Source organism: Tachysurus vachellii, chromosome 4 (genome assembly GCF_030014155.1).
Source record: "Tachysurus vachellii isolate PV-2020 chromosome 4, HZAU_Pvac_v1, whole genome shotgun sequence".
Lineage (NCBI taxonomy): Eukaryota > Metazoa > Chordata > Actinopteri > Siluriformes > Bagridae > Tachysurus > Tachysurus vachellii.
The window spans coordinates 16,589,854-16,598,709 of record NC_083463.1 but is presented as its reverse complement, the minus strand read 5'-3'; the positions used below and the strand labels follow the sequence as shown (position 1 = coordinate 16,598,709).

The 8,856-nt window shown below is 39.1% G+C and overlaps 1 protein-coding gene across 2 annotated transcripts; it reads left to right on the top strand.

Annotated features, from left to right (window-relative positions):
- Positions 1-1,203: 1,203 nt before the first annotated feature.
- si:dkey-19e4.5 (UBA_like_SF and PTH2 domain-containing protein) lies at positions 1,204-7,166 on the top strand. 2 transcript variants are annotated; one of them, XM_060868055.1, is made up of 7 exons: positions 1,204-1,473; positions 1,769-1,891; positions 2,654-2,725; positions 2,819-2,893; positions 2,988-3,085; positions 4,966-5,080; positions 6,184-7,166. In XM_060868055.1, the coding sequence occupies exons 2-7, from the start codon at positions 1,784-1,786 to the stop codon at positions 6,268-6,270; spliced, it is 555 nt and encodes a 184-aa protein (XP_060724038.1). In that variant the 5' UTR covers positions 1,204-1,473; positions 1,769-1,783; the 3' UTR covers positions 6,271-7,166. The 2 variants fall into 2 exon arrangements, with proteins under 2 accessions (XP_060724038.1, XP_060724037.1); XM_060868054.1 differs by having other exon boundaries at positions 1,206-1,473; positions 1,772-1,891.
- The last annotated feature ends 1,690 nt before the right edge of the window (positions 7,167-8,856 follow it).

Genomic DNA, 8,856 nt, shown 5'->3' with positions numbered 1-8,856 from the left:
CTTGAAACCTGGAACCTCCTATTCATTATGCACTGCTTTATCTGTGACTGAATTATTTCATGGCTTTTGACAAACAGCCCGTGTCTGTCTATTAATTTTCAATAACTACACTCTGCAGAAGTGACATCTTTATATCCAACCCTGGCTGTGTGCATTGAACTTATACACGTCACTATACATACACTATTTTGAACAGATTTATTCCCCATTTGCTGTTATAATAACCTTTGTGCTTCTGGGGAGGCTTTCCACAAGATTTTGGAGTGTAGCTGTGGGGACTTTTATTCATTCTGCAAACAGGTGAATTATTGAGGTCTGGTGAGATCTGGGGCTCAGCAGGCTTTCTAGTTGATCCATTAGGTATTCAGTGTGTTTGAGGTCAGGACTCTGTGCAGGACACTTGAATTCTTCTACTACAATCTTTGGGAAAACATGTCATGTCAGAACGTGTTTATACGCCTTAGCTCCTGTAGGAGTCTTGTAGCAACAGTTTGGGAAAGAGCCACACGTGGGTGTGTTGGTCACGTGTCCACATACATTGGCCCAAAATACTTTTTTTTTTTTAAGCGTTAATTAGGAAATGGGTGCCTGTGCTTAGGCCAGTTGGATGAGATGGAACAAATCGAGAGAACAGCAGCAATCAACCGTGTGAGAATCTAATGCCGCCTTTTCCTTGTGTTTATGGCGTTCTCGTTGCGCCCCCTGGTGCCAGTTTGCGGTACTGCGCCTACATGGTGTTCGGGTAAAGAGAGATTACGTCACCGGCCACAGATGAACATGGCATAAGGATTTCATTCAGTTTTATTTGTATAGAACAATATACATTGTCACAAAACACTAATAAGCACGTCAGCGACCCCAAACCCACTGAAACAAAACCATGATTTAACTTTTGAATTCAGCCACTTTTAGGCTTATAATCAGCAGCATGTTGAGAGAACTTTTGGTGACGCTCCGTTACAGTGACGTGACCGGTCACGTGACTGGGAAGCTTCGTTACAGTCACGTGACTGGGAAGTTTCGTTACAGTCATATGCCTCCCATCATTAAATACACAAAAAAGTCGGTTAAATAAAAAAAAAGCCAAAATATCACTTTTAAATAATGTTTACTATAGGTTAAATAATAATAAAAAAACACATTTGGGTCTCTGGACGGAAAATAAAGAAAAAAGAAAAATAAAAAATAAAAACTCTCAGCGGTGACCCGGAAGAAGAACCGAAACTCAACAGTATGGCGTCTCTGTCGATGCGCATTCGCACAAAAATATGCTGTAGCTAGCAGATTAAAATATTTAGTTAAAACGCTATATACTAGTTAGATAAGTGACTTATTTCGAATGCCGCTGTGTGCTTTTTTTTGACATTGTTAAAAAAAATAAGCGTAGGTGAGCGTTAAATAGCAAAGTGCGCGTGACGGTTTTGTTGGGAGTCTTTTAGCGCGCGAGCTCGAGTCAGCGTCCAATCACAGAAGGTATGTAAACGTTAGATGCGGAGCTCGTGCGTTATGTGAAGTGAGGCACGTGCACCGCTAATGCATCTCATCCCTTTAACTTAAGCGTGTTTTTGGGTTTAAACAGCGCGATCAGAGTAATGCGCCGGAATGGACAGACAGACAGAAGGACATTCGTGTTGTTTGCCGACTAAAACACAGAATAATGTGCAGGCTGAGGGTTTTATTCAGGGTTTTGACACGTCTGGCTCTGATGGCTGATGCATGATAAGTGTCGGCTAAACCATCCCTTTAATTCTCCATCATGTGTTTTCAGCAGAGAGGTGAAGCGATGGAGTCATCTGAACAATGTCCTCCAGACTCAGCCCATCAGGAGGTGAACCCGATGTTCCTTCAGCAGCTCAGAGAACTGGATATCCCTGAGGAGGCAGCCAGACAGGTCTGCATCAGCAGCCATCTGTCTGACAATATTCACTCCTTAGATGCAGAATAGTGCAACTGTAATGTCTGTGGGTAATATCTGGGGTGCTGGGATATAGGTCCACCAATCTGACCCTCAATTGCTCAGGAGTATATAAGAAAAAAATCAGATAATGTAAGTCGCTCTGGATAAAGGCATCTGTCGGATGCTGGAAATGTAAATATAAATGTAAATATCACATGCTCACCCCCTTTGAAATCTATTTGTAGATGTTATTTATTCATTTATCTTCAACTAACTCTGTTATCTTGGCCAGGAATGTGGTAGATCACATATTACTGGAACACTGGGCAGGAAGCTGGGACACACCCTGAATTTGCAGAGTGCCATACGAACACGTCGACCTGCCTTTGCTTTTTATTTGGTTGTGTGATTTTAACAGTCACACAGCTGATCGAATCTGCTGTTTTTGGGAGGGGGAGGAACCTGGAGAATTGGTTTAAAAATTAGATGTCTGTTTTTTTGTGATGCAGTACATTGAAATGCATAGTAAATAAATATGCGTATTATTTTAAACGTTACATGACCTTAGTCCGCATTTATTGGATTATATCATATTACACAAGAGAAAAATTCTAACGTTTAATATCCCCTGCTTCAACTGTAAAACAAAATTCACATGAAAATAACATATCTATTGCATATTATATATTATATATGACCCAGTCTGCTTTTTTGGTGTTAAACATTATTATTGTGTGTGTTATCTGATTATCTTAGGCACTCCTACACACAAGGAATGTGTCTGCTGAGGAGGCTGCGATGTACTATTTCAACAAGCTGGAAAATGAGGTCTGTTGATTATTACACACCTACACATCCACACTACAGCACATTGCCTCTGTTTGTCTATTCTGAGTGCGTTTGCTTTGTCTATCATCTCAGGAAGAAGGGGATGAAGATATGATGTTCAAGATGGTCTTTGTTGTGAACATGGAGCTGTCCATGGGAGTGGGGAAGGTATATGTAAAAAAAAAACTGTTGAGTTGCTGAAACAAGCTAATGTACAGTGCAAAGTGAGCTGAAGTGCTGAGACTGTTTGTGACTCCTCCAGGTGGCAGCACAGGTAGGACATGCAGCTGTGGCTCTGTACCAGACCATGCAGGAGAAGAATACTTGGAGAGAGATGGCCTGGAAATGGGACCATGCTGGGTGAGGCAGTGTCAATCAGAATTCCATAATAACTCATGGAATATCTTTTAAAGTACTTAATCCTTCTTGATCAACACAGAAGGTAGCACCTGTTTGTATATATCCTTTCTATCCTCCTAAGATTAAACAAACTGGGCAGAACTAGTTATGACCTTGTTAGTCACCAGACCTATGGTAGAAAAGAGCAAAATAAGTATTAAGGTATATAAATGTAAATTAAGAAATAAACATAGATTTAAATAATATATTAAAATTAGTACTGAGTGAAAAATGTCAAATATATGGCACACAACCAAAATGCAGCAAAGGAACTGAAATATATTTTGTTTTCTTAGTCATTATACCTGAATAAGCATCATCATGAAGATCAAGGGGTTATCAACAAGAAAAACAAGCAAAAGCTGTAGGGCAATATAGAGATCCACAGAAAGAGTCATTAGCTGGACACTCCACAAAAATATAACTTTTTGACAGAGCTGTTGGGCAAAATCCCAACATTGCTGATCAGCATCTAAACCATAAAGCACAGTGGTGGTAGCATCAGGTTAAGAGAGAAGCTTCTCTGACTACCGTTTTCTTCAACATCAACACAGACGTTTGATGCACAGCTTCCTCTTGGCAGTCACCTTGATTAACATATTCATTCCATTTGTAATAAATGTATTTTCTAAGTTTAAAAAATTAGGATTTCAACTTTGGATTCAAAGTTTGGGAATTTTTAATAATCAAACCCTGATTAATACTTGTTCATAACATTGTCCTGGACTTCACATGACACCTTAATTTCACGAGTCTCTATATGAATTCACATGAATTCATAGCAAAATGACCCTTTTTTGCAATTTCACCTTTAATGATTTTATATGTAATAATTTTCCAGACTACAGTCACATCAATAAGTATTTGCACTGTGACACAATTTACAAAATGTTTCATCTGAAAACCACACAAATGGGTTTGAAATGAATGAATCAAACAAGATGTAATACAATGCTTATAGACTTTCAGGTTTAATTTAATGGATGAAGCCATGTAGGAATTATAGACATTTTTGCATAGTCCCTCCATTTTCACAGGCTCAAATGTTATTGGACAGTCAACTGATAAGCAGTTTCATGTACAGGTTATTACAAAAATCAAGGAGATAAGAGTTGAGTTCATTCCAAGTTTTTGCATTTGGTTGCTGTTCATAAGAGCTCTGGTATTAGTGCAAGTGAAGGAGATCATCGTTGGGCTGGAAGAAAAAAGAGAGCGAAACTTAAGTGGCCAAATTTTAAATTAGATAAAAAAGAAGGAATTACTTTTGAGCCTGTAAAAACAAAGTGACTACGTAAGAGTGGCTGTAATCCATAAACTTCTCCAGTTTTTTTTTTTTTGTGTTAAACCCATTGAATTGAAGCTGAAATTTTGTACCTCAGTCAAATTTTTGCTTCATTTCACATCTACTGTGGTGGTGGTGGTGGTGGTGCACTTAAGCAAAATTTAAAAAAATGTTATCACTGCCCAAGTAGTAATGGATCAAATTTTAGATAGATTTTTCTTGCCACTTTAATATTATAGGTTTTGCATAAACTCATAACATTAACCCCAGGCAATTTCAGGCTGCAGCATTAAAAATCTTTACAAAAAAAAGAAATGTTATAAGCCACTGTAATTTGTTTCTCTTTGCTTGAACAATCAAACAGTTCCAGCTGTTTTTCCAGGACAAGCAGCTTTGTGCCAAATTCCTTGCTTAGGGACACAACTGAATGTCATGTATAAAGAAGAAAGCCAGCATTATAATGTAGTCTTTGAATAATATGCTCTAACTCACTTGGCACCCTTATTTATCTCAGTGGTACTGATGCATATATCTTTCTTGTTGTGTTTTACACATTCAGAGCTAAGAAGATTGTGCTACAAGGCACCAACACAGCACACCTCTTGGAGCTGCAAGCTCTCGCTATGAGTTTGAGCCTCCCTACAAAACTGATACAGGACGCCGGACTCACACAGGTAGAAACAATTTAGCAATAATACCTGAAAAAGATATATACCTGGGGGACACAAGATCCAATAAAATTCCAAGACAGCTTTGTGTTGTACTTTTTAGGTTATTGGATTAAAATGGTCACATAGCCTGAGATATTTAAAATGCTGTATATACACTCACCAAGCAGTTTACTAGGAATATTAGTATGTGTTGGAGTCCCCTGTGCTCTTAAAACAGCCTATTCTTTTGGCATTAATTCACAAAATGTTGGAAACATTCCTTTGAGATTCTGGTTCATGTTGACATGATTGCATTACATAATTCAGACTGCAGATTTTCAGGTGCACTTTCATGCTGTGAATCTCCTGTTTTATCACGTCCCAGAGGTGATCTACTGGATTCAGATCCGGTGACTGGAAAGACCAATGAACACTTAACTTGGTGTCAGGAAACTAGTGCATTTTCATGCTGGATGTAGCCATTAGAAGATGGCCATGTACATTCCTTCATTGTCACAATTAACCATCACCAATACTCAAATAGGCATTAAAGTGATGCTTGATTGGTATTAATGGGCCCAAAGTGTGCCAAGAAAACAATCCCCCTCCACAATATAATCAAGATTCATCAGAGCAGGCCACTGTCTAGTTTTAGTGTGTGTTTATACACTGTAGTCTCAGCTATCAGATTATCTTGCCTGACAGAAGTGGAACCCAGTGTGATTTTCTGATGTTGCCCATCCACCTCAAGGTTTGACTTTCTGAGATGCGTTTCTGCTCACCACAACAGATTGTACAGAGTGGTTATCTGACTTACTGTATCCCTTCTGTCCGCTCAAACCAGTCGGGCCATACTTCACAGATCTCTCTCAACAAGATGATGTTTCCATTTGCAGAACTGCTTCTCACCGAATGTGTCTGTTCACTGTAATTTTCCCTTTTCTTATGTTAGACAGGAATATTCCCTGAAGCTACTGGCTCGTATTATCATGATTTTATTTATTGCACTGCTGCCATGTGATTGTGTTATTAGATATATGAATGAATGAGTAGGTGTACAACTATTAAACTGCTTGGGGAGTGCACATTTGGCCTATTAATGACAAATGCCTCTCTCCTGGTTTTAGGTGGAGCCAGGCTCTAGCACTGTGCTGGCCATAATGGGAGAAGATGAAATGGTCAATAATGTTACAGGTAGCTTGAAACTGCTTTGAGCACCAAGAAGAAGCGACTGTGGAAATACAGATGTGTAAGGTGCCACTGAGTGTCCACAGGGGGGCAGAACAGTCCCATAGCAGCAAGTCTTGCTGCCCTTAAAAACAGCATAATCTATGGCATTCACTTACTTCTACTGACACTTACACACAAAATAACACTATTATTATCTGAAGTAGAAGAAGGGCTGCGCATGTGGGTGTGGGTGCCTAGATCTATCAATTCTGCTTGATTTAACATTTACAGTGTATCTGCATTCATTCAGTCACATAAAGGTCTTTGATTCAGTAGGAAAAAAAAAAACGTGAAAATGTGTTTGAACATATCAGTAATTGATCAAATGGGTAGATGATGCCAACTTATGTCCTGTTATATAACTAAATATAGCCCTTAAGTTAGAACATAGTGTTTTGGTGATTGTTGGACCAAATAAGTCATTGTAACCAAATCAAATAAATTGTAACACTACATGTAAAAGCATTGTTTCAAGATGTAAGAACTCCTGAGATGGGTTCATTGATTATGTGCAAAGGAGCTTCCTTTGTTGTGAGTAGTGATGTGTAAACTTAGAGAAAAAAAATGTTTGTCTAGAATTTTTGTGTGACGATACCCCTTATTACCAAACCTTGTTATGTAGACATAACATGAAAGCGTACTGATGAAGAATGGGGGGGAAAAAGCGCAAAGTTTCAAAGCCATACATTTATTGTGGAGTGCCATTGTTAACGATTTGTTACTTTTTGACTGTTATTTATTTTTTTATGCATTTACTTGTTGAGTCTATGATATATTGACTGTCAGTTCTATAGGACTAAAGGAGGTTGGCTATTTGCAATAATATTGACATGCTATTTCTCTGTCTGAATTAAAATTTCATTCTAGTGTTACAAGCTCAGAGCTTTGTATTCAGACTGACAAATTATTTGATGAGAATACAGTTGAATACACCTACAATCCACATATGGAAATGCATTTTTTTGGACATACCGTTCATTAGTCAATAGTTATCACAAGCTTTAGAAGCTTTGATTGATCACTGGGGCTGGGATTTTCCTCATGAATTTGGAATCGCTGATTAGTTTTCCAGTATTTTGTCACACCGCCATTATCATGATCGTGTTTACAAGCCGCCATTTTTTTTCCAGCGACTTCGTTTTTGCTGGTCAGTTTAAACCTGGAAAATGCGACAGATTATAACTCGACGAGGTAAATGGTGTATCACGTAACATCTCATGAGAAACGACGTGTTATTTATTTATTTTCTTCTGGTGAGTTAGCTTTCTGTCGGTTGGGTGTCACGTGGCCTGCGCATGCGCATTGAGGCTGTTCGGCTGCGGTACAATAGGAGCGTTGTAGCAGGCGAGCCTCGAGCTGGCACTGCTGCTGCTGGGAAACGGACGACCAATCACGTGCTCGATTAAGGGTCCGCGACCTGCGCGATGACGTGGCAGCCAGTGATTCGCCAGTTCCCCGCTTAAACCCATAAAGCTTCAGACCAGGATATGTGTCATGGAAAAAAAAAAATCAACCAAAAAAAACCCACACTATGCTTTTGCACGGATCGGCCGAGTTTATATCTATCTACCGAAATTTACATTTAACTTTATAACACGTGAGACACCGCCAGTCGGTGAGCTCGTGCATGTCGGTGATGTCCAGGTGAAACCGGGCGGCTCGAGGTTACGTGCGCCTCCGCTTACACAGTAATGGCGGTGGCTCCAGTCACGAGTTTTTTCAAGGTGCGGTTGTGCATTAATGCTCCACTACCATGGGTTTTGAAAAAAAAAACACCCATCGACCAGCATTATGTTTAATAGCGAGTATTTTAAACACGTTTTCATATATACTCATAGCATGAGACACTATTTTATTATTATTATTATTATTTTAAGATTTAACTCTACTTGCAAAAAGCCCAGTGTACAAAACAAATTACACTTAATTATTAGTTTAATACAGAAAGATCAAATCAAACAGTCCATGTGACTGTAACTGGCTCTAAAATACATTATTGACCAGAGACGCATTTATCCATTTTTTTTTTATTATTGGGTTCAATCTGGATATTTTCCACTATGAGTTAAAATATTTCGACCTAATTCTAATTCAAATGCATTTTGACTTCTAGGGCAGTTTGGTGAATTAACCTGGTAATTTAAGCCTGCTTTTAAAAGTCCCTGTGTTGTTCACATACTGACTGTGTAGCAGCGTCTTCACAAGTCGTTGCAACAAATGACGTGAACGAAACGGTCTCAGCCAATCCGTGCGCGCCTCTCAACCCACGTGACGTTGTACAGAAACACCAGCGTCCAATCGCATGTTCTCTCGTGTGTCCGTTCTCGTACATCGTCATTACAATTAAATACGAGCTCGTCGTTTCTGAAACATTGCACGGTGCAGGTTATACACGTAGAGTGGGTCGTTTCGTAACATTTATTGCACGAAATAAAACAAAAAACAGACACGTAGCAGACTTTAAATGTGTTTTAATATATCCACCGTGGTGTATGAATTCAAACCCATATCTTTTGTGCAAGAACCACAAGTGAACACAGCCAGGAAATGTGTAAACAAGTCGATATCCC

Coding starts and splice junctions, on each gene's coding strand:
- si:dkey-19e4.5 (XM_060868055.1), top strand. CDS start 1,784: ATGGAGTCATCTGAACAATGTCCTCCAGACTCAGCCCATCAGGAGGTG. Junction 2,726..2,818: donor TCAACAAGCTGGAAAATGAG/GTCTGTTGATTA, acceptor CTATCATCTCAG/GAAGAAGGGGATGAAGATAT. Junction 2,894..2,987: donor TGTCCATGGGAGTGGGGAAG/GTATATGTAAAA, acceptor TGACTCCTCCAG/GTGGCAGCACAGGTAGGACA.